General features: G+C 39.5%; 1 protein-coding gene across 1 annotated transcript in view; it reads right to left on the reverse strand.

Annotated features, from left to right (window-relative positions):
* Positions 1–1,709: 1,709 nt before the first annotated feature.
* Positions 1,710–26,286, reverse strand: part of LOC113137230 (exostosin-1) — a 150,191-nt gene continuing 125,614 nt past the window's right edge. The window contains exons 6-12 of the mRNA XM_026318745.1: positions 23,816–23,948; positions 19,932–20,050; positions 19,342–19,437; positions 13,666–13,755; positions 5,850–6,010; positions 4,812–4,983; positions 1,710–1,930 (exon numbers count right to left, since the gene is read on the reverse strand). Coding sequence (XP_026174530.1) covers positions 1,745–1,930; positions 4,812–4,983; positions 5,850–6,010; positions 13,666–13,755; positions 19,342–19,437; positions 19,932–20,050; positions 23,816–23,948 — 957 coding nt within the window. The 3' untranslated portion in view covers positions 1,710–1,744. The remainder of the gene's footprint in view (positions 1,931–4,811; positions 4,984–5,849; positions 6,011–13,665; positions 13,756–19,341; positions 19,438–19,931; positions 20,051–23,815; positions 23,949–26,286) is intronic.

Below are 26,286 nucleotides of genomic sequence, written 5' to 3' on the forward strand. Positions count from 1 at the left end.
CAACACTGAGGCAGCACCACAAAAATAGCATCAAGTCTTTTAGGTGACACTTAATGCCACCATTTCCATCACATGCCATGTCGGTGCCTGCTATGCAGTCCTGCCATGACTGAACCTGAAAAGGCTGAAAGGAAGTTCACACAAGCATCTTCTGAGAACAAAAACACACTCACCTGTCATGGAGACCACACGGGGGGTCGGTTTTTTGCTGCACCTCCTTCAGTTTGGCTGTTTGCACGTTGGCAGTGTTCACTGGGAGGAAGCTGATGAAGAATCATGACTTTGATCTGCTGGTTGAATACTGGCACTAAAACGCTGAGAGCAGCGGGTTAAATCCAGCTAAGCACTGTTGACTCACAGTTCAGGTTCAAGGTTCAAATCCCACTCAACCCATGGCCTTCATGTGTGAAGTCTGCAGATCAGTCTTCTGTTGTGTGTGTGTGTGTGTGTGTGTGTGTGTGTGTGTGTGTGTGGGCGGGTGGGTTTCTCCAGGTAGTCCAGTTTCCTCCCACAGTCCAAACACATGCAGATTGGGGGTAGGTTAACTGCTGAGTGTTTCTCTCTCAGCCCTGTGATAGCAGGATTAAGTGGTAGATAATAGATGGATGGTGTGTTGTAGTGGCAACTTGATTTTTTTTTCTTCAGTGCATGGAGTTCTGATGCTTGTCTTGTCTTGTTACATGTGTAATGGAAACCTGGGCCGTGCAGTGTAATAGTGTAGTCTGCACTGTGACTGTGTTTAGCTCGATGCAAACACGGAGCTGCACAGTGAGGACAGAGGAGTCGGCCTTTAACAAAGGAGTCAACACAGCCCGACAAAAATCATCCAGATTTGAATCTCTGTTGGTTAAATGAAAAGTAAGAACAAAGAAAACTGTGCCAACAAAAATAACATGGGAGGGAACAAATTCAAACTGGAAACAGGAGAAATAAGGAAGAACAGAGTTCAGCAAGAAAAAGTAATAAAAAAGGAAGAAATAGAGTGGAGACCTGGCCTCTCGCTTTATAACATAGCATCTCTTTATTTTATTTTTTATTTGCATCATAGACAGACAGGAGCTGCTGCTGAAAATCTACAATACTGTACAGGAGGCATGTTGCCATTGTCTCTGGGTGTTTCTGGGGTGGCAGCTGTCATTTGGTCCCACCCAGACAATTTGTCCCTTTGTCCACAATGTGTCTTTGCTGTGTCGTACTATCTTTACTGTACATACATAATCCCCAGAGAGTAACTCCTTTGAATTTGGACTTTATGAATACAACCGATAAACCATCCATCTCTTAGCTTTTTTTACCAACAACAATATAGTGTTTACACCTCTACTGCCAACAGCCCTGTAAGCATCTCTTACATTTTTTTAGTCAAACACATTTTCAGCTCCTTGTACAGTTTTCTTTGTCAAACCATGCAACACATACTGGATGCCTGTGGCCAGGATTTTTGTCTTTGTTGCATGTGTATCCATGCATTCATATTTTTGTGTACTGTCAGACATGGCAGGTACACACAGTTACTCAGTTTTTTTTTTTTTATCATAGAAATGTGCAGTTAAATGCCTTATGCGTACCTGTGTTTTATCATTTTTATGTCCGGTGCACGTGTGAGTTTTCTTTTATAGCCTCACAAATATTGTCATACAGTGTGTGCATTCTCATCATGGCCCTGCATACGTATGCATGCACATGGCCCGCACTCTTATTGTGTCTCTGTTGGTCAGTGATTTTTAGGTGTATCCTGTTGCAGTCACAGCCGCTCGATGTCCCTGTATTTCTTCCTCAGGATAGAAACCTGGTCCCTGAACAGTACTGGGTCCAGCCTCATCTGGGAGTGCACCAAGGGCATGAAACCCAGCCAGTGGCTGAAGGCGTTCATGCAGGTCTGACGCTGGGCAAAGTGGTCTGGGTCGGCCCACCGAGACGCCTTGGAGCCCTTGGTTTAGAGAAACAGAGATGAAAACAGTCAGAAGGAGAAGATAAATGTATTAGAACAACCGAGGAATTAATCAACATAGTTCTGTGGCAGGTGATGGTGAAAAAACAAGACTATTGACAATAATCCAGTGTGTAAAAAAAATATGTGGTTTTAGAGGCCAGATGATATAGTGACAGAATACAATGTTGGACTCGCTACTGGGCAACAGAGCAAATAGTCATAAGGTTGGTGGTTGGATCCTTGTATCCTTTTGTCCACATTTCCAAGTGTTGTAGTAATAACTGAGCAGAGGTAGACAGTGGATTTCTGTATTCTGTGTGTTTGCTATGAGACTTGACGATGTTGCTTATTTAGACACTTCAGGCCAGGTCATTCTTGTTGACAGATTTACTTGTTTAAGAAATGAGAGGTTGCTGGTTGAATTTTGACCTTTAGTTTTACATGACACAGGCTGGGAGACGGGTGTTGCCTGCAGCACATCTGAACTCTGAGTGATCAGTTCCCAGAGATCTTTCCTCATGCAGCGGGATGCTAAATGGTCAGAGTGACAGAAAGCCATATTTGTCTCCCAAGATGGAAAAACTCTGACTGGAGCAATTAATTTACACAGCTTTTTATGCCTAATGACGTTAAAGTGTCCCCTGTGAGTCAGTGTGATGGTTCAGGGTTGTGTAGGAGTGCGCCCTTGGTGCTGATGCTCCTCCTCGTCAGGGACAGCTTGTCGGGACGTGGTCACGAAGTGTTACTCCCAGTAAAACATATCTCTCACTATTTGTTTTCCCCTCCTGCTCCTCTAGAGGATCCAGGTTCATCATACTGACAGAGCAGGTTGACCTGACCAGCTGCTTCACTGTGTGTGGAGTGTGTTGACACTCCAGCAAACAGCAGCACGTACATTCAGACTGATAGAAAACATACAATGAAGTGTCTTTCACATAATGTGAGGAAATGCAGCTGGATTTTTCTCCATTTGGCTCTAACTAGCAGGTTGCGTGACACGCTCTTTGAGGCTTATTGTGCTGGTCCATATAAAGTCAGTGTGCAGCTCTAGTACACATCACAAACTGGCATAACAAATGAATGTTATTGCCTGACACCTACAATAAATGTCATTGTCCTGACGATGTTAAAAATGCATAAAAAACAACTTTAATTTCACCAGTAATCCAGAGCAGGTCTTGCTATGTTGTCACTGAGATATTAGATGTCTCGGCAAGTGCCCCAGTCGCATTTAAAGCCTCCTGAATAGTTCCTGCTGCTCTCACCAGGTTATCTGGGTTGAACAGCGGGGTGGGGCTCGGCCTGAGTGGCTGCTGGGAGATGAGCTGGGGAGGGGACAGATGGGGGCAAAGTGGAAGCCAGCAAACCCCTCTGATAAACCCTGGTATGGGGGCATGGAGTTGGAACAGATTGATCCTGTGTACTGCAGGACGGGGGGTAGCAGGGGGGTGTGGGGGTCAGGTAGAATAATGAAAAGGAAAGACTTTGTGTTTTGGGAAACTTCTCTAATAAAAAAAACTACCTACAGTATCAGTCACGACTTCTGTTAATTCATCAAAACTTTTTTTTCACTGGTCAAAGTTTCCCATGTGATGCCAGCTTCTTTCACTTTGTCCATGTTAAATGCCTGTCTGCTGTTGCTTCAAGCAAAGTAACAAATCAGGGGCGAGAGAGGGGGAATTCAGAAAAGGGACACAAAAAGAAGGAAAGAGAGAAAGTGAGGGAAGGGAGGAAGGAGTAAATCCAGGTTTGCTATGCTGCCTTCACAATTAAGACATTAATCACTGAGTTCATACTGCAGAGTCATCGTCCTGCCTGTGGTCAGGCCATCAATCAGAACCTGACACACACACACACACACACACACACACACACACACACACAACATGCACATACAGGGATCTCCCACAGAGCAGGTCAGGGCTGTATATAGCCTGAGGATTTTCCACTATTGCTCATCCTACACAAGGAGAGGTGAATCTTTTCTCATCTTCTTTTCTATTTAGAAAAAAAAAGAGTCAGGGAATTCATCTATTTCTCTTTAAACCACTGTCAATCATTCTTAAAAGTACCCTGTGGACTTTTTGACTGCTAGTATGGGTATTGGGCAATGTTATGACAAACCTGTCTCTATTTTGTTTTAGCTCTAGCTCTACTGGCTCAAGCACCACCAAGAAACTAGCAACACAAAACACAAACCAGCCGGTGGTTTCAAACTATGTCACTCATCCACTGTGCCAAGAAATGTTTAACAAAGTGCCGGCAAAATGGAGGGAAGAAGATTACCGGGTGGCAAACATGGCTGTCAGCAATGATCTGTAAATGTTTTAAGAAGGAAATAAATTCAAAATGTTTGTTAGACATTGAGAAAATATTGCATTTGAACTGAACAGGGGGGTAAACAAGAAGGATTGTCAGACACCTGGGAACCGGTTGTTGTATCATTTCCCTTACAGTGTCGGGTCATCAGATCTCATAGATATGGCCACTACATATGAGTATGTAGTATTTATGTACTAATTGTATATTATTTGGGTATTTGACTGAGCAGGCATCTGGACAGGACAGTACAGGACATTAGACAGCAGATAACATCAGGCCAATGTTTGTCTTGCTTTAGTTTTAAAGTGAGTGAGTGAGTGAGTGAGCAGCCTCATGTATTTAATTCATGTTAGCTGTATGGGTCAGGTCCCATGGTCAACCAGTCAGGCTGGGTGCCGATTTGATTTAGAGTTAATAGCGGGTAATGGGTTGGTTCGCGTCCTGAGCTTTGCAGGTCGCGTTCTGCTGCCAGCTCAGTTTGACCTTTAATGTCCGTCCTTGTGCTGCGGTGTAATCACCACTGTCTGCGAGTGTAAAACTAACAGGCCCGTCCTACCTGGGTCATCATGGTTTCCTTGTACTGCTTCTTCTGTGTGACTTTGATTGGTGGTTGCTTGGTAACAGCCGAAACAAGGAAGTTCATCAGGATATCCTCACAATTAGCCATGCGGTCCACCATAGTGAGCAGGCTGCCTGGGACCAGGTGGGTGAACAGGTAGTGGTAATATCTAATGTACACAAACAGAGGAAGGGCAGAGGATGGTATTTGTGTGTATTTGTGTGTGTAGCTCTTTGTAAAGCTGCACTTCAGTGATATTCTGCACGGTTGCTGTGTTGCGCCCTCAGCAGCCTGGCAACACTAGATCACTGTCAGCTCTCTTACCTCCCTGCCAAGGTCTGCTGTCCCTCCCTCTCACATACTTAAACACACACTCTGCACCTTTCCTTCTCACTCCCTGGCTCTTTTTTTTTTCTCCCTTGAATTGGCATTTGAGATTCTGAATAACAAAAGGACTAAAGACGTGCATCCTAACAACAGAACAATGAGAGAGCTGTTTATCTGCGTGACAAGATGCTTCAAATCCCCTCAGAGAGCAAGATTCCTCTCTGTTCAATTTACTGCTGTGCTTAATACTTCAGTCACCAATTTTTCCCTTTCAGTCCAAGCTTTGTGCTCCTGACAATCATTTTATGAGATAGAAGTAGAGAAAGATTGTACTGTCCCATTTCTTTTTCTATTACCTCGGTTAAAATAAAATGTGACTGGTGAGAGATGATTTTAAATGTGGTTTGTATCTGTAAGGCATTTCTGTGATGATGGAATAGACCAAGTGACAGCACGATCAGGGAAAAAAAACTGCACCAAAAATTGCAATGCACAATAAAACATGAAGACCGGCTTGGGTCGGATGTAAAGGTGAGCACAGTGTCAATTTCAGATTCTCTTTTTTCTTACGCTGTTTTATTCCTTTAGATTCTTGTTATAAATCATTCAGACTATCCAACAGATGTTACAGTGTCATTATTATGTTCTAGCAAATTTCTACAACCAGAGAATTAGTTGGTCAGCAGGGAGAGCATGTGGATCTTGTACCTGTGGTAGAAAGCTGCTCCGGTAAGGACCATCGAGTAGTCATTGGTCCACTTGGAGGTGTAGCCCCAGCGGGATCGGGAACTATCCCAGTAGTGGCTTCTTGCTGGATAACCTACTATACGCTCTGGAAAACTTTGCCATACAATAAAAGCAAAATCCACCTGGAGGAAAGAAAGTTGGCAGAGAACAGAAAAGCATAGAAGGCCAATTGAAAAATAAAACGGAGGATATAGTAGGAGAGGGAAGAGGTTAATAAAGAGAAGAGGAGGAGGAGAATGTGGTTAAAAAGAAAGGTGGGGAGAGCAGAAAATGCAACAAAAATGTAATGTTAGTAGGTGATCTAGCTTATTGAAACTCCACCGAAACACATCAGAAAGAAACCAGCTTGTAGAAGAGTTAAACAGATAAAAGAACATATTTAGAATTGCTGTAAAATGACATTTAGCCAGCAAGGCCATCTTGTAAACACTAGCCTAAATATTTACTGCTATTTCACAACTTCACAAAAATCACTGTACATGGCATTCCTCCGTTTTCTGTAGTTTTCCTTCCACTAGGAAAAACTGCAGTAAATTATAAACCATTTAAGTATCTACAGCAAAAACACATATATACTAACTGTTATTTTAAACTGCTTTAAAGTACAAGCTTTGAGTCTCATTCTGACCCTGAATGTGCTTGACCTTTGATATCTACTAATTTCTTCACTCGTGATCCAGTGAGGTTTAATTTTAATTCAATGACATGTTTACATACTTTGTACTTTGATGCTAAAGTGTGTGCACAAGGTCAGTGCACCATTTCTGATGTAGAATCACTGAAAATCTGAACTCCAATCACAGTGAATGATTCTATAATACAGTCGTGTACTGAGAGGGTGGGTTTCTAGCAGCTGTCAGACTGAACCATGTCTCACTTGCTCCTTAAAGGCTCCCTACATCCCCATAAAGAAGAAAATTCCATGTGGAGTTGTCTGGAGCATCTTGAGGAAGCTTGAACAACCTGAGAAAGTCCCTCTTCTGAATTCAAAAACACTACTCAAATGTGCAGGCATACACACCAGAGAATAAAGAGATCAGGATATAATGAAAAAGTTGATAATGCTTAGACACGCACACACACCACCTCAGGAGTCGAAGGAGAAAATTAATTACCAGGCTAGTAGAGGTAGAATGAGTCGGGGAGGGGAAGACTGAAAGTGGATGTTCTTTAGCGATACCTTGTGGCTTCTGTCATGAATCGCGTGAGCAATTACTGTAAAGTGGCAGCGCTAAGCCGAGCGAAAGGTTGGAGCTGCCATTCTCAGTCCAGCCCCTGATGAACGGATGTGTTAGTGTGTGTGTGTGTGTGTGCGTCCTTGTACGTGTTTGTATGTGAGATGTGTCAGATTTGTTGCTGTGCAAATATAATTTTTCCTTCAGAGATTAAAAAGCTTTTTGGAAACTGTAATTGTGTGTGTGTGTGTGTGTGTGTGTGTGTGTGTGTGTGTGTGTGTGTGTGTGTGTGTGTGTGTGTGTGTGAGTTTACAAGTAAAAGAAAGCAACAGAACCCAGATTCTTTGTACTCATAATCTGTCTGTCTTAATTATGGTTTGAAACAGAGACTTGATATGGCTGAGGAATTTAAAGGGAGGATTTAAAGCTCAACAGAATCTAGCTGTGTATGTGCACGTGTAAAACATACTAATAGATTCTACAAGGCTAAAATTGATCTGAGGAGCAGAGTGTCAATCCAGTAATAGATCTGTTACAAATCTCTCCTGACATTTGGGTTTAACATATCCAATGTTATGAGATGAAAAGGAGTTATATCACATTTTAGTGCCCCTATTCTCCCCCTGTATCTGGTCTTTTCAAATGTGTTTTGAGAAGTTGTGTTTTCAGTCTGTTTTCTTTTTTTTTTTTTTTTTTTTTATTTTGCTCCCAGTGACGTGATAACACTGCAGTTCTCTCACTGTCAATTTCCATAAGATTTCAGGGTGATAAAAGCAAGGAAAATGTGTCTTAAACTGAGTTTGTATCCAGCAGTTTCGCAGTGCTGTGGCTTTGATGAAGTTGTGCCTACAAGTGTCTACTGCAGGCTTGTAGTTTGAAACATCTTGTGAATTACAGCTCTTCTCATCAGGTCCTCTTGCTGGTGTGTCGTTAATGTCTTGTCTGGATAGCTCTTGTAGCATTTTCCATTGACTCCATATAGCTTCTGTATAAAGGTTTCAAACAAATGGTGTTGGTGTTAATTTATGTGCTGTTTACTAACAAGCTCTCAAACTGTTGCTATGGTTAGGGTAGGGTTAGGGTTAGGATCAGAGTTAGGGTATGGTGACGTGGTTCTCATGAACCACTTGACTTTTTAACTAAATTAAATTTTTGTGATTACTGACAATGTTGCAGCAGGGGGTAAATATGACCCCCTGGTGGTTCTAGGGGTATTGAAATGCTGGTGGTTCTAGTGTTAGAAAGACATAAAAAGTATGTGCTCAGGATACTACAAGGGTCAGTATGATTTTGAGTTTGTGAAATGATGATCAGCAATAGTATTAAGCATGTGATATGTCACCCTCTGCAAACTGGTGAAAATTTTAAATGTAGGTATACAGCAGAGAGCTGCATGAACCCCCCCACTGTTTAACTTCATTATCCCTGTTTTAAAGCTGTAAGCAAAATCTGCTTATTTTCCAGAAGTTTGTATACTCTGAACTCCTTTCACTTCCTTTTACTAGTTTTTTAAATTTTGTTGAATGGTAAAAAGGCTATTCAGGTAATATTATCTTTTCTGTGCCAACCCGAGTATCTACATGAACATATGTCTTTAAATGAGAACTGGATCACAATTCTGCCATTGCTACTGAAACACTAATTCCATCTTCACCATATTGAAAATGTCTACCAAAGGGCACAGAGCAGTAGTATGCATGGCTGCCCAATGAGAGACAAAAGCTTTGTCAGGTTTTTTTCTCTTGTATTCCCTTCGCTAATCTCTCTTCATGGAATAATCATACATTTAATGAGCTGAAACAATGTAATTATGAAATTGGCACAGCTATTCTTCCACTGAGGTATTCTAATAAGAAAAGTCCTATTAAAAGTGCAGTGTTCTCATTCTGCACATTTTCTCTCACTTGACATATTTCATATCTTTCCAGTAAATCCCCTGATCATATTAAAAGGGCAATTAGAGCAACCAGTTAGTGAGCATAGCAAAGATTCTCCTCTCTGACATTGCCTTCTTTATCTCCTTTCATAAAACAAGCTGTGTGCCCATAAAAGTTTAGTTGTAGAAACTCATTCGTATTGCTGTGCAACAAATTGTAGTGCCATAAAGTGTAATTGTGATCCTGTTAGCCTAGAAAAGGTGAACATTGACTTGTGCTGATCAATAAAACATCTCAGAGTTTAAAGATATATTGGATCTCTTGGGCACATTAGGCCACACAATCCATTATGGATCGCATCTTTTACTTGCTGGAAATCTGCAGAAAAAGTTGCCTCTTGTAATGACTCCCGAAGAAGCTTGCATGCAGCTCTGCTCTAATTTAGCGTCGCTGATGAGCTGTTTTGATCACTGCACTGCCTGCTTTTTAAACACATGATTTGTAAATAGAAATTTGACAAAATGCAATAAACAAAGAAAAAGGTTGTTCAATTGCCTTGTTACTAATACAGGAATAAGTCCCTTACCACCTGCAATATATGAACTATATTTTATAAACAAAAACATGCAACATTTTTTTTTTGTTGCCCTTTTGGAATATAAATAGAAAGGTTAAAGATAAATTTTACTTTCTGCAGAACATAAATAAATGACCTAACCTTTAGCTTGTATTATTTGCTCTTTTCTCTCCCCTGTAATGCACTTTGTAAGTTTAACAAGTGTTATACAAATGTCATTGTTATTATAAAAAAGTAGATTTTATTGTGGAGCAGTCACATGGGATGGAGTTTGTCACTGAGATTAGTATTAACTACGATAATTTATCAAAAATGTGTCTACAAAACAAGATGTTTTTGGCACTTTTGGTCAGATCAGTTGTCTGAGTGATTGAAGTGGGGTTTTCACAGGTCCATAAAAAGTCCAACATGCAAGAACCTAAAAGGTTTGAGGTATGATTTTAATAGGTCTTGTCTAATGTCTTCTTAACTTTAGTTTGGCTTTTATGTGCTTTTAGAGAAATGGAAAATGTTAGTCAACAAAGCAGTACTGCTGTGCCTTCTTCAATGTGCATCACCTTTATTGATTTGTATGTTTTCTTTGTGCTCTAAATATTTGCAAAGGAGCAATGGAACATTATGTTTTTATAAATGTCTGTTAAATCAGGTGGATGTCTGGTTTATATGGACTCTTTCAAGAACAGGGGTTTACCACACTCATGTATTTATTACTAATCAACAGGATCATACGGTGGCCAACAAGGGAAAATGCCAAAACTGTTGCAGCATTTCTCTTTTGCACGTATTTTGGCTGTTGTGGGGCGTTTGCCCTTGTCAGCCACCGTAGGATCCAGTATGAGCAGGTTGATATATGCCAGACATTATGGAGAAATAGAAATAGGAATTTAATTTTACACGTCGCGCTTCTATTGGCCTGGTAACCGTGTTATATATATGTGGTTATATAGGTACTAACTCTGCTTACACTGAAGTCTTGGTTAGATAAGGGGAATAGAAACATTATTTCCTGTCTTGACAATGCTTTAGACAATTCACTGGTTTCTAATTTGTTCTAAAACAAGTGTCAGTGTAACAAACCAGCTGGGTGTTTCCAATCTTTTAAGTAAGAAGTGAGAATTTAATCACAGAGGTGCTCTGTGTTTTGACAGTGTAATGATACAGACTAAGGTAATGGCTCTCGTAAAACTCCCGACTCTGTGAAAGCACTTTGTTTTTCATTCTGCTTGTCTGCTCTCCTTTCCTTATTCCCTATAGCCTGGTTTTTACGTTGTTTTCTGTTGTTTTCTTTTTTTCTCCTCATTTCTTCTACCTTACTTACCTTTAGCCTGGTCAGTTCTTTCCACTGTTTTCTCCTTTTCACTTTATTGTGCCTTTTGCCTGCCTTTCCTTATGAGCTCTTACACCTCTTTTAATGTTTTCTTATCATGTCTTTTTTGTCACTCTCCTGTCCTTTCTATATCACTTCCCTCACTTTTGTGCTATTTCCTTCCTTTTTTTAATCTCTCCTTTCTTCTTTGTATTAAGTTAAATTAAGAGAATGTAATCTGAACACAGTCTATGCTAACACCACACACTGCACAATAATTTAATTAAGACTGGCCTTCGAGCATCCGCTCTACGTGGTAAATCACTAAGCCTCAGCAGTATTGATGTCTGTAATCAGAACTCTATGAATTGTTTTCAGTCTGTTGTCCAACTCTTGCATTACTAGACTTCCTGTGCATCTACTTAGTTTAATTTCATGTGATGCATTTGGAATCACCCTTCACAGGCAAAGCATATTCTCCAACTTTAGGTCTAGTTGCCACTGTTTTTCAGTGAGGCAATTCATTTGTAATGAATTCCTCATTTCATTCAGCTAGGATCAGTACTGTGTCTGTATTGTAAGTGGTTCCTTCATCCATCCATTTTTTTCTGCTTTATCCAGAGCCAGATCGCAGGGCCTGTAGCCTGAGCAGAGAAGCCCAGACTTCTTTCTCCCTCTAGCTCTTCCGGGGGATACCCAGGCATTCCCAGGCCAGATGGGAGACATAGTCCCTCCAGCGTGTCCTGGGTCTTCCACAGGGCCTCCTCCCAATGGGACATGTACCCGACCGTCACACAATGTTGCAGAGGTGTATCAGCCAAGACAGCCCAACAACATCCAGAGTCTTAAGATACTCAGGGCAGATCTCATCCACCACCGATGCCTTGCCACCGCGGAGCTTCCAAACTACCTCAGTGACTTCAGCCCGGATGATGGACAGATCAGCCTCTGAGTCTTCAACCTTTGGTTGAAGGCATGTTGGTGGGATTGAGAAGATCATCGAAATATTCCTTCCACCGTCCAACAATGTCCCCAGTCGAGGTCAACAGCTCCCTACCACAACTGTAGAGTGTTGGCAGAGCACTGCTTTCTCCTTGAGGCGCAGAACGGTTTGCCATCCGATAGTCATCCTCCATGCCCTCACTGAACTCGTCCCACATCCAAGCTTTTGCCTCAGTCAGAGACCTATCCCCGAACTGAAGGTGCAGGGAAGCGACCCTCTCATTCACCGGGGAAAGGTCCAGTACATGGCAGCTGAGCTGGGAAGCTATAAGCAAGCCCACACCAGCCTGCCGCCTCTCACTGCATTCAATCCAGAGTAGAAGAGAGTCCAGCACCTCTCAAGGAGTTGGGTTCCAGAGCCCAGGCTGTGCATAGATGTACATAGATGACTGTGTCATTACTGCTCAACCTCCCACACAAGTCTCTTTGTCCATAAGAGGCTTATAGCTGCTAGGAAAATATAGCTCCTAGGATCATTCAGGCACTCAAATCCCTATACCACAATTAAGTGGTGGTTCAAGGAAGGGTCAGTTTTTTTCTAAATAAATTTATTTAGTGAGCATCTAAGTGTTAATTTCTCTCAAATTGTAGAAATGTGTAAAAAGAACACAAAACGAAATTTATCCACCAAATGAATGTAGGGTTATATGATGCTTGAATAGCCAATGGGCCATAAACTCAAGTTATCTTGTAGATACCCTTATTGGTTTATGGACAATTAAACTGACTAAACATAGAATATTTAATGTCAAGTCAAAACTACCATGGGTACCTATTTTTCACCACTGTCTTCCACTGTTCTGGACCATGTGTACCATTTGTATGCGTGTGTGTGTGTGTGTGTGTGAGAAATGTGATTTCACCCAGAGAGCTGGAGATTGTTGAGGTGCCAGGTTCTCAATGGGGGGGTTGTTAGTGATAAATCTTAAGTGACAGATTGCTTTTATGTTAGCTGATCTTCCTTGAGTCTGATGGGGAGTGGATGTTTAGTGTTTCAATGTCTGCAGCCCACAGTGTGGTTCCTTATCTTGGGCTTTGGACTTTGTAGGCCACTCTGAGTCAGAAGTTTTGATTTGTCTTCTGATGGGTGGTTGGATTTGTGTAACTTCACAATCCAGCAACTGTAGCCAGTCTAACTTTTTACATGCCAGACATAGTCATTATCGTAAAAGTCTTTTCTCTTGTAATGTTAAAAGCAAAAAGGCAGTCTTGCTTGTTTGTGTATGTAGGGCCAAATTCTTATTCAAACCTTGTGCCTGGAAAATGCTGTTTTACCATTAGTCTTGGATCTGGATATTAGGTATATAGCCATCAATTACATGATACATGACAAAAGATACTTTTGGTAGAGCTCTCATTTTTAAGAAGCTGCTTTTGTCGATCTCTAAAATCAAGCAGTTACTGATTTTAAAAATCATAAATTTATAAAGAGAAATGTCTCATTCTCATTTAAAGTGTGTTTTGTGAGAGCAGAAAGCTTGACAGTTGTAGCAACAGCAAGATTAAGGAGGGCAGGGCTTAGCTAACAGTGTAAATAGATTCAGTTTCAAAGAGAAAATGTTGGAATTTCAACAATTTGAATAGAAAGCTCCACTTTTTCTGTCTTGATCTTAGGCAGGCAGGCAGCTGTGGTGAACTAGTTTCTTTATTTGCATTGTTTAGGGAATGATTCAGTAATTTAGATTTTAATCCAGATATTTGATAATACTGTTTGGTGGCCTTGGATCTTAGGAGTCTGGACGTCTCACCTCATTTTGTTGATAAAGCATCAGTGTCTCGGTTCCACGGTTTGTAAAGTTTGTCAGTGTTGGGCCAAATAGTTGATAAATCAGTGACTTACCTCATTGGTTGAGAGAACCGAGTCTTCATCCAGACTGAGAACAGCATCAGTAAGGATGGCGTTGTGGGGGAAAAAACGACTGCTCATCATCTGGAGACAATAGGACAGTAAGACAAATAATAATAATAATTTAGCAAAATAATTAACCCATTTAAAGGAACATCACCTTATCAGGAAACAATAGCATAAGCTGTTGACTTGTTTAAATTTTATTCATTCGCCTGAGGCAAGACTGTTTTAGTGGTCAAAGAAATCTTATTTACTTTGATAAACATTTAAAGGCATATGAATTGGTTTAGAGGTATATAAAAAAATCTAGGCAAAATAAAAGGCCAATGACAAAATGTGTTTGTTTCATTCCCTGCTGTGCTTCTATCGATCAATGTCCAGAACTAATAGGTTTTGTGTGGGTCTTTATCAATTCCACGCCTAGCAGAAAGTTTAGTAGACCTTGATCCATTAGCCTAAAGAGGGCTGCTGATGATGTTATTGACTTGAGATTAAAGTGTGAATTAGTTAACTGTTTGTGTAGAAAAGGAAAAAAAGACAGACAGATATGGAAAAAAGTTCAGATAAGGTTTTAAAACCACAGCTTCTCTGATAACATGCAAACAGAAAGACTGAAACAAGGAGAATGAGAATATATATTTCAGTGTGTGGAGACAACAGACTTGACACGCTGGAAAAAGGTTGTTGTCAGATATGCACCTGTTCACCAGAAGGTTTACTGGGCTGGCTGTAGCACAGGAGATAGAGCGTGTAGTTCCGTAAGACTGGGGTTGGTGGTTCGATCCCCAGGTTCTCCAGCTCTCGTGTCCACTGGAAGTTGCTCTCACATACACTAGTGTGTAATGTAACAATGTAACACTAGTGTGTATGAGAGTGGGGTGGGGGAATATAATAAGTACTGTGTGTAGAAAGAAACATACGGTTTCTTTCTGCTGAAAGAATTTCTACTTAGACAATTTGTGGTGCTGCCCATTTATACACCAGGAGTTCAATTGGGATTTTAGTAGTTTTGACCAGTTTTAGTTTTGCCCGAGGACACTCACTTACACTGGAGAGGCCAGGGATTGAACCACCAACCTTTCAGTTAGTGCAGAACCTGCTCTACCTCCTGAGCCACAGCCTCCCCTACTGGTGTACCTGCCTAAAACTTGTTGCAATTGTGTTTTTTGTCTTTGTGTTTTTCTGTACTGTCACAATAGTGATGTTTAACTTGGATTCACTACATGAAATAGTAGACTAAATTTACACCTACAGGAGTAATATTAAGAGGCTTATTTAGGAAAGCAAGACCACAAATATCCAGAAGGCTAATGTCTGTTCCCATCTCAGCTTAATGAGCCGATGGATGCTGAGCATAAATTTATCAAGTAAATGTAAGATAAAACAAATCCCCTAAATTCATACAATTGGAGACAGTCGCATAAACTTCATCATTAGATCTCTGCTTATAATGTGTAGTCTTGGCAGAAAATGTATTTTCTTTGGATGAATGCCCTATAATCAGCAGGCAGGTAATTAGTTCAGTCAGAATCGTATTCATAGTAATGTAACAGTTTCCTTGTAAAAACCACTATCAGAGTGTAATTGGCCGTAGTAAATTAGCCACACGCCTTATAATCAGCAACATTCATCATGGACTATTGGTCTGAATATCGTCATGTATGATTGGGCAGTCATACTGATTTTTGATCTAACTTTACTGCATGTCCCTGCTATCAGTCACCCATTCTTTTTCTTTACCTTGCTTGCTTTTCATTCAAATTTGAACCGGTTTGTATAAATTTCATTAATATCCTTTTATAATACTGTATATTTAACAGTTTCTTACATAATTTATAGATATTGCAGTTAGTCTGTAGTACCTTCTAATTAAACCCAGGGTTTTTTATACACAATGAACCTTAACCCTGCTCTGTCCTCCTTTGTACTGGATATAATTGACCACACAAGTGGTGCAGCTCTTTACATGGCAATTTGTCTGTCAGTCACATTTTCCTTTTTTTTTGTTTTGCTAAATTTTTGTAAACATGCTAACACACAGATCCCTTTTTCACTCTGACAAAAAAATCATAAAAAGATATTTTTTTTTTTGGTCTGAAAATGGTCAAACTGAAAATATATTATAACCTAAAATATCACCCCTTGGTACATGGCACTGGCCTTAAAAATTTTACTGGTTGAACGCAACAGTATGTCTTTCCATGAGACACCCCCTCCATTCAGCTTTGTCAATGCTTTTCTGCCTCTGGACAGAGATTAGATCCCACTGAGATCACTGGCAGTTCAATGGCCTGAACCTTATCTTTGTCACTTTTTCCACCCATTTTCTCTAGTTATATTTACCAGGACTCCTTCTACTTAAAGGGGACTCTTTGGAGATTTTTGTCTGTCTTTATCTTACAGATACACTTATAGATGTCTCTAAAGTACAGTTAGAAGTCAAAGATCACAGCTATCTACAGTGCTATCATAAACCATGGGCATCCTCTTTCTCTCTTGAGAAACATTACTGTGGTGAGAAATAAAATTATGTTCAATACCAAATTTTTAACTCCAAATCAGTGTGGTTGTCTTTGAAATAAATTCAATATATTCTCAAAGTTCCTGGAGTACAATACAATCTAACGCTGCACTAACCTAATTTGTAAATTAAGAGATTAAATGATGTCCAAAAATATGAAAAGACTATTTGGATTGTCTCCCAGCTGTCTTCTATTCTGTGTCTGCTGCCTTGACCTCCTGATCAATTAGGTTTCAACATTAGGTTCTACTTGACCTTTAACCTCTCCACTTTTCTGCTCCTTTGACATAATTTAAATGCATAGTTTAATTCAGGATCAATGTTGAAGATTAACTCATCAATATAAAATGGAGTGTGTGGGGGCAAGACCTGCAGTATTGAAAGGCAATTGATGATAGTGAGATACAGTCAAACATATTAATGGGGAGTCCATGGCTCATTCCTTGGATAATATTGACGTCGAGGTCATAAATGCTTAGCGAGCAGGACTTCACTTATAGCAAGACCAAACTATAGTATGAAACTTGTGCCAGTCTGTGGCCATTTCCTTTCTGTTTAAACTATTTAGGATCCTATTTTAGTATTTTTGGAAATTTGTCATGATTATTACTTATTTTACTGGACACCTGAGCCACATGCTTAAACATATCAGTCCATAAAGCGGTTTCTGATTCAGAACAACTATCCTATTGAATGCCTGCTTGTTTCTGCAAATCTTGATAAAGGAGGTAATGATAACAAAAATCATCACTAGCTATAGAGACACCACACCATGAATATAAACTGCAAATTATAAAGTATGCAGTGAAAATGGCAATAGAGCAGCAGAAAGAAAGTTTGGAGTGAGTGGAAAAACAAGCAAACAAAACAAAGAAAGCTAATCATGGTCTGAAAGCTTGATGGCCTGAAGCAGAGGAACAACAAGTCCACTTTCATGTCCTTGAACAGAGAGCTGCTGCCAGAAGCCTATCAATGGTGCTGTTACATCTCTTGTTCAGGTAACTGCTGGGCTTAAAGAGGTAACTGTGACTTATTGTCTGTACTATATTATACTACGTTTGTTTCCCCTTTCAACAACCCTTTTTTTGCTAAATGCAATAAATACTCTGGAAATTTCAGTGCAGCTAAACTCTTTTCCTTACTTTAAGTGTTTTACTACACGTGTGTCTTCAAATATCAATGAGAAACTAGTGACCTATTTAGGTATGAGAACGTGTGGGATATGAATAATAAATTAAAGAGTCAGTCCAATATTTTATGAAAAGCTCAATGTGAATGTGCTGTTTTGCAGGAGTTCTGACAAAAAAGGTAAAGAGGCAAAAACAGAAGTTAAGGAAAGAGAGGAAGTAAAAACCTGCTGATAGAGTGTATCCACTCATTGTTACTGAGGAGAAACACTCATAAGCAACAGCAAATTGCTCTGAGGCAAATGACAAACTTTCTGCTTGTTGTTGTTATAGTGGGAACAAACACGATGAGCACTTGGAAGGAAATACACTGAAGAGCATCTGACTGGGCTGCCCGACAATATACTACATGACTAATTACAAGTCCATGAATGTTGTTGGATACCGACATCCACCAAACACACACAGGTTTTATTGTCACCAGTGGAAACATTGTTCTTGTATTACAAGGGGGAATCATTTACATGAAAACAAACAGAAGCAATTAGAAGGCGAAGCATCACAATTAGAGAGGAAGAGAGAGAGAGAGGGTGACGTGGCCAGTATGTGATCAAATGTATTTTTAGGAAAAAGCTTTGGTCTGTTTCAATTACTGTGAAAAATATGAGACAATTTTCCTCCTTTCTGATATTATGACATAACAGTTGTGACTTAATTTGTGTGTATGTGAAGACACAATATTACCCAGTAATACTGCAAATGAGAACAAGCCCAACAAAGTCACGCTTGTGGCTTGACTCTAATAGCTGACAATCACAATGTACTTTGTGTCAATCACACCATCAAGAGTGTATTTAAAACTGAACCATTGCAGCATTAGACCTTAACTAGCAAAGGAAAGAACAGTATCTAATACACTGTACAATACTTCCTTGTATATATTATTCTCTTCCTCCTGTGCTCCAGCAGACCTATCTCTCTATAGCTGGGCTAAAGGGTTTGGAGTAGTTTTATAGTGCACTAAAATATTTTGTCTGTTTTTGCCTTTTTTCAAAATGTGGCCGGTGTATATTTATTCAAGTACTGTACTTAAAGGGTAACTTTTTTGGAGCCTGTTGTACTTACCATAGTGGGTATGGTGAATCTGTAGCTACTGCTACGTATCAGCTATCAGTTCATTTATTTTTTTTAAATTTGTTATCAGTATCCCATACAAGCACATACCTAAATAGGTTTATATAAAGGAGAAGAATAGTCAGAAACCACTTTCTGGAGTATCATTTAGCAAAAAACGGATTTATGTGTAGAGTTATGTGTAAGTTGCATCTTTTTGCCCAGCATGGTGGCAACATGGAGACATAACAGCACCATGGTTAGGCCTCTGCCAGCAGCTCTCTATTCAAGGACCTGCAAGTGGACTTTTTATGCCTTTGCTTCAGGCTGTAGGGCTTTCAGACCATGATTGGCATTCTTTGTTTTTGGTTTAATGCACTCCAAACTTTCTTTCTGTTGCTTCATTGTTGTTTCCATCACAAGCAAGGAGGAGCATTCAGTGGTTCTTAATTTGAATGACGCTCTGTAAACTGCTCTATTGCTCTGATGTTAGATCTGATTAAGCAAAGATTTTTCAGCTTCAGTCACAAAATCTAAAAAACATTTTGCCGCACAGTTGAACCGTAAACTGCCACTGTTGCAAGAGAAGTAATTACAAGACACCTATGAAAACAATTTCCTGATGGATTAATTTGTTATATTTTTCTGTCTTCCTCTAAACTATTTTTCAGAAAATCCATTATGTGTGTTTGGGATCCTTGCATGGGATCCTTTCTTTCTAGTGTCTTTCAGAAAATGGCTAGGAGCTAAAAAGTTGATGTGTTAATTTCTGCATCGACTGCCAACAAATTATTGTGAAGTACCTTTGAGCAAGACTGTTTCATAAAGGGGAGATAAATGTCTTTGCTACTCAGCAACAAAGCATCTTTTAATATATAATGGATGCAGAAAGCCAGCAGCTGTTACCTTGTTCTGTCCTTCAATGACAGAGAGAGGCACGCTGGTGGAGGGCCACTTGTTCCTTGGAGGTAAAGGCTTGTCGCAGTTCCATAAAACCACAATCTGTTTGAGTAAAGTACAGGGGAGTCAAGTTAAATAAGCAGCTGATGTCTTTCACACAGTAAAGTATGAACATACAGTACTATCTCAGGATGCATCTTTCATCTTCAACGTGCACATTCAGGCAACTCAGGGTTTTCTACTCTGCAAATAAGATATACTGAAAAATACTTAATTGTCAGAGAAAGTACACAGTTTTTGGTACTACAACACAAAAATGTATCTTCAGACAAGCAGTGTTACTAACTTCTAACGTATGTGTTGCTTTAGAAAAATGAATGTACACCACATCAGATTTCATTACCTGGAGTTACAAACTGACAGAAAAAGAAAAGTGAGGAGGATGAATATCATCATGGATATGAAGGAGACGATGTACGGGGGAAAAAAGGTGTTAACACTAACAGAGGTCTTTGATATGATAGCTAGCTTTGTGTTTGCTCATACTTAATACTATTTTTAACTAAATCATAACGAAGTATGGGCAGCGTTCCCACCTGTGCACAGAACTTGGACTTGGCTATAGCGATGATGAGCTTCATCACAGGGGAGATCTGGGACAGCAGAGGAGTTACCGTGTGGATCACAGCTGTGAACTGCTGTGATGGGTTCTTACCTGAACACACAAACAACATTTACAAAACAACTTTCATTGGTGAACTGTATTTATGTATGTGTATCACTCCATTACCCTTAACCAGACACCAAGTGTTGTATGCTTTGTCATCCATCTTTCTGACAGACTCACAATCTAAAAGTGAAAAGTTTGCCGAGTGTCTCCTTTAGTGAAAACTCGCTCACTCTTGTTGCAAACACAACTCAAACATCTGGTAGACATGTAGCAACATTAGCATGACTTTGTGTTTTGTGTTTTTGGTCTGCATGAAAACTGGTAAGACTGAGGCACAACAGTAAAAACATGGACTGTAAAACATGACCTGAAAGGTGCCAAAATGTCCATGTGTGGCTATTATGCTCAAAATCACAGCAAGGTTTGTTTAACTATAAAAAGATGTTCTCATAGGCAAGAAACAAGCAAACACACATGCAAAGAGGCAGGAATACTACTGGCTATGCAGCGCAGACCTTATTCTTCCTTATACAATATAGACCTAGACACACAGTAAAGTGTTTGAGCTAGATTTTCCACACAGAAGCCATCAGAGCAATAACAAAGGTTGTTACTACAACAAACTCCTTACATTTCACTTAGAAATTTGAATTTTTAATTCAAATGTATCGATGATGGCAGCTTTAAAAAACAGATCCTCCAGTGTGAGAATCTTAAATTATATAGTAGGTAAACTGGGGGCAAATATGGGAAAATATACAGACATATGATATTCAGAACAACCAAACAGGGCTAGGATTACAGACACATGGCATGCCAAGTGTTGGGCTGGGTATGGGAATAGGGGAATAAGCATCCTCATGGCTAAGTGGAGCCAGAGTGCTCTTTAGTGTTGCTCTATCCATCTCTCTGACACTGAGCTCCCTGACCAGTCATCTCAGGTGAGCTTAAAGGTATTTATGGAAGCACGGGGTCTGCCCTTGTGGGGGTCACAGAAATAGGCTTGATCCTTCTGTTTCTACTGTGCTTTCTTGGTAAGAGCTGTGCCACTTTGATTTTTATGACATAAGCTTTTATTTATTACTGGAATATTTGCAGACACTGTTGTACCAATTACCACAAGGTGGTTTAAGTATTATACAGAATAATGGATAAAACAACTGGTGCTAGTATATGAGACACTGGCCTACTGACCCTTGGAACAAATGGCAGACACATAAAGAAGAAACACTATTCAGTAAGAACAAGAGCAGAAAATATATTGTTCCAAAACAAATGAATGAAAATCAATGAAACATCAGATATTCCTTTCACTATTCTATTTAGGAAACGTTTTTGTTTTCAGTATTTCACAAAAACTATACATGAGACCACTGTTAAATGTCACAGCAGAGGTTAAGATGTATAGGCCACCAACACCGTTAGATGCACAGGTCACTGAAAAAGTTTCCAGAAAAAGAAGAGAGATTTAATTTGCTAAACGTTTTCATTTTTCACAGAATTACACACAAAAAATGCAGTGGAGAGCTCTGGATTGAAACTGTGCATGTGATTTGTAACACTTAATACAATATACAGTAGTTTGGATTGCTCACCAAGGTCAAAAACTGTTTAGAAAATACTCACATTTGGCTATGACATATCCCTACCAACAGATGTTTAATTTTAACTTTACGTTTAATTGATATAAACAGACAAGGAGAGAGAACAAGCCAGAACATTTCATCACCATGAGACACAAGGTTTCAATGCTTCAGGACCACGGATGTTAAATGAGAAACAATTTGACCGCTGCAGCACCATGGAGAGAGGCAGAGAGACATACTGCAGCTTTTTATACATTTGGACTGAGCTCACACCTTCTTACCAAATGAGGCGCTTTAACTTCACAGAGTTCAAAACTAATGGTGCACTCGGGTGGTCCTTTTAAAATATTTTCAACTAAAAGAAATTATTTAGAGTTTATCAGAGCTGAGATTTTTAAAAAAATCATCATTGGAGAAAAAAAGTATTGAAGTATGTTGTTATTTTCTATGGAACCAAGTAAAGAAAATTAAAAAAATCACACTATTCTGAGCCAATTAGCAAAAAGTAGGCAAATTATTGCTACCAAAAGCGACATACTCATCAGATGCAATATTTTCACTGGATTTTGGTCTATCGCTGATACAAGAGAGTGGCTTTTCATTTCCACCCACAGAGATTTTACTTAACCATTTTTATTGCTCACTGCAGAGCAGCTTTGCCTCTGAGAAATTTCACAAATACACTGAAAATCGAAAACACAAACTCTTGTAAATGAAAGCCAAATCATTTAGACTGATATGCTAGTTTGTCAAAAAACTCCCTATGTTTGTCTAGTTTTTCTTCTTAAAATCTTTTAAATTGGATCTTGGGTTGTTGTTAATGACACTAATCCATTAACATCACCTTTTACATACTTTCATAATTTTCTTTTGTTTGTTATAGCTCAGACTGGCACAATAGCAAACACATATTTTAATGAACTAAGCTATAACTGGAGTCATCAAATCACGATATTCTCTAAGCTCCTGAAGCTACTGGGTCTGAGCAGTAAGTCAAAGTTTTTCAAACTACCAGGCAGAAACTGCAAAAGCTTTGCCATCAAAAGTTATGGCAAGGAGCAGAGGGAGACCATTGTATATACGGCTTCGACAACAAGTTATCCCCCAAGAGCAGCATTGAAAATGGCAGCAGCTAAAATTGTGATTTACTGCAGTGGCATAAACCAAACTGCTGCATCTTTCCTTCTATCCCTCAATCCCTCCCTTCTTTCTTCCTTCTAACCCTTGTGTCCACAATCCCTCAGAGAAAGACAAACATCGATCTCAGTTACAGCCTCGGTCTATTGAGAAGCCCTATGGTCTGCATGCTGAGCTAGACACACACCAGGCCACTTTGCCTTCACTCTTTGCTTGCATCTTTACGGTTGCTCCAACAGCAGTCTTATGCTACATGAATTTTATATTTCTTACATTATTGTCCATTTTGATTATTTCACAACTATAATATGCAAACTCTGGAAACTGTGCTAACACTAGCATGAGGCTCAAAAGCAAATCCCCGCTCTCTGCCCTGCTCCATTATCATCCATTCACCTACATCCTTGTCATAGCTACTGCAGAAATCAGGAACTTACTGGCCTGTGAGTCAGCCACAGTGATGTCCTTCAGCAGCTAATACTAGCTAGAGGCCTTGGTGTGAAAGAGGTAGTAGATCTGAAGCATTTACACAGCATCCTTGACTTTAGCCTGATTGGTTAGGAGGACTCAAACACTGCTGCCGGGCTGTTCAGTGAGTCTGGGTCAAAGCAGCGTTTGACTGGACCTCTCATTAAGATGGCTTGGTTCATATTTTAATTTAAAAATTCTATACGTGATTACTGTTCTTGTTGATAACCAGCAATGCAATTGATATCATGAGGTGAGCTGGTTTTGCTGCTTTTATGTCTGCTTTTCCAATTAACCAGCCGCCAACTTTGGTCTCTGATTACCTTTATATCCAGAGAAAAATCTTAATGAAGCAACAGCTTTTAGGAAAGCTAGGGGTGAAGGAATAATCTGAAGAAAAACTTTGAACATGCATTATTGCACTAAAAACAGAAACGTTTTTAAAAAATCATATACCTAAGAGAAGTCTTTGTCTGTTTTGTACAATAAATGTCTTAGAAATGTTTTCTCAAGACTTTTGAAACCATCATTATCAGATTAAAGAAGCAAAACTATCAAATGACAACAACTTCCATCTAAAGCCAAGCCAAGAACTTCATTCAATAAGATCAGTACTCACCTAGTATGGCATAGTAAAAAGGGAACTGGGCAGGGTCAGTTGAGTACTGGGGGAGTGCATAGAGACCACCAGGTAGGGAATTCCACAACAACCTGTTTCTGGACACATGGGAGTCCACACGGTCCTGTATGATCTGAAGTGAGAGGGTGACAACAAAAAGTGGACATGAAGAAGAAAGGTTCAAGAGGTTCAAGTGAAAAAGGAGATAAAATAAGACGAGAGAAAAGACAAGTTGAAAGGGAAGGAAAGGGTGTGACAGAAGGAAAAGACAGAAAATGTGATAAGTTGAATAATTTCCCTATTGTGTTATATCCAAAACTGCAACAGGGCATCAAATGGCTTGTATAAGATAACAACACCTTTGCAGTGGCCTCTTTACCCCATTACTCCAGACATGAACAAATATCTGGAAATAAAAATAGTTGACAGCTGGTGCTTGGCTACATCTCTACAAGGGCCATGACTACTCTCAGAAGAGACCCAAGACACTTGAACTCCTTTCACTTGGGGCAACAACCTGCTCCCAACATGAGCAGTCCATTAGTTACTTAGCTAATGGTATCCATTTGGCTTGTTACCAAAGGTCAGGTTAGTTGGTTGAGTATCGAGAGTACGAGCCAAATCTTTTGCGGACCACTGGGAACGACCAATTACGTCAGCTTACTCCTGAGAGCCCCCAAATGTCTATAGAGTTTAACAGCACAGTTTGTTAACTGTAATTATACAATGTTACCATTAATTTCAAAGTGAAAAGTGAAAGTAAAATTTTAAAAACCTTACAAGATGAGCCTCCTTTAAGGACTCAGTGGTTGAAAGTATTCAGATTGTTTTTTTAAATCTTTAAGATACAGCTGCTTCAGTGATCAAGTGAATGATGCAGATTTTTTTAACATCTGTAACTAATTAAATACAATAATCCTGTAATTGCAAGAAGCATCAAAGTGCATGTTACCACCAGAGCTACCTATTGCTCTGAACAATCAAATGAAGTAAATATAAATGTGTGGGTTAGTGCAAATACATGTAGTTGAGTAAGATGTACAATATTTACAGATGAATTGTAGAGAGAAACAGAAATAATGAAAGTGCAAGTATGTGTAATTTGTACACCGATTTCCTATGTCATGGCATTAATGAAGATTTACAGTCGTATAAATAGAAAGTTAGAGTGTACCAAACTGCATTTCTAAGGGATGAAACATTGTGACTGACACCATCTGTGGCAGGGCGATGAACATGGAGCTTGCTGGCTCACCAGATGCTGGAAGAAAGGAAGCTTTAGTGAGTGGAACCGAGTAAAAAAAAAAAAAAAAAAAAAAAGTCTTTCTTACAAGGATAGCGCAGAAATGGTACTTCTTGTTTTCCTCTTTTTTTTCCTCTAATTTATTTATTTTCCCTTTGCAAATCAGGGAATGCTTTCAGGTTCCTGTCTGACTAGACTTTCTAAAGGTGTGATGACTTTATTTACTTGGCGCTAAAGAAGTGTTTTAACGCTGTAAAATCATGCTGTATCGAGCTGGCAGGAGATAAACATATTCATGAGTGTGTGTGTGAATACTAGTGTTCTACCTACAGTAGATAAAATTTCCATTGCTCTGGCACTGGCATTTTTGTTTTTATGATGCCAGTAGAGTGACTAAATTACACAACTGGAAACTACTCAAAAACCCTTTCTAATGTACTGCAGTTCTGTAAGGATTACAGAGGAACGTCACAAATGGTCAAATACACTACAGGCTCTAAATGATGCACATTTACAATCTTTAAAATATATTTGTGAAAATGTATTTACTGTGGTGCCCAGAAAATAGGGAATTTTTCAAGAAGTTATAAAGCAAAAGCAACAAAACCTAAAATATTTGTTTATATAACATTTTCAACTCTGGTTTGACATCATTGTATTTGCATCTGAATAAACATAGACACAACATATTTCTTTGGCATTTTGTCTTTGTCTTTTCTCTACAGAGCTGTCTACTGATCTGTGGAGAATTGGCTTGGTACTTACAGCCAGCTCACAACACACACACGCACGCACACACGCACACACACGCGCGCGCACACACACACACACACACACACACCTCCTGACACCAACTGTCAGGCTCGCAGTATGTGGGACACTACAGTTATCAACAACGCCTCATTTCACCCCTTTAGCCTGGTGGCGTGCTGGCTCTGAGTTTTTAGCACATCTGGCCAGCAGTATATGGCTGTCAGTGGGCTTCTGTCTAATTTCATACCCTGCTAGCACTGGGCATTTGGTGAAGTCACTTTGGTCTTTTTCACTGCTGTGATTTTAAGAAAAAAAAAAAGAAGCTGTAATTTTAAAAAATAGAATAAGTGGCATCTTTCACACATGCATGTAGAACGCTTTATACAGTATCTTAGTTTTAAAGCATGACACCTTAATGTTATATGTGTTAGCTTCAGTCCAATTTCCAATTTCATTTTATGTCTTGAGGAAAGTA

Source organism: Mastacembelus armatus, chromosome 24 (assembly GCF_900324485.2).
Source record: "Mastacembelus armatus chromosome 24, fMasArm1.2, whole genome shotgun sequence".
Taxonomy (NCBI): Eukaryota; Metazoa; Chordata; class Actinopteri; order Synbranchiformes; family Mastacembelidae; genus Mastacembelus; species Mastacembelus armatus.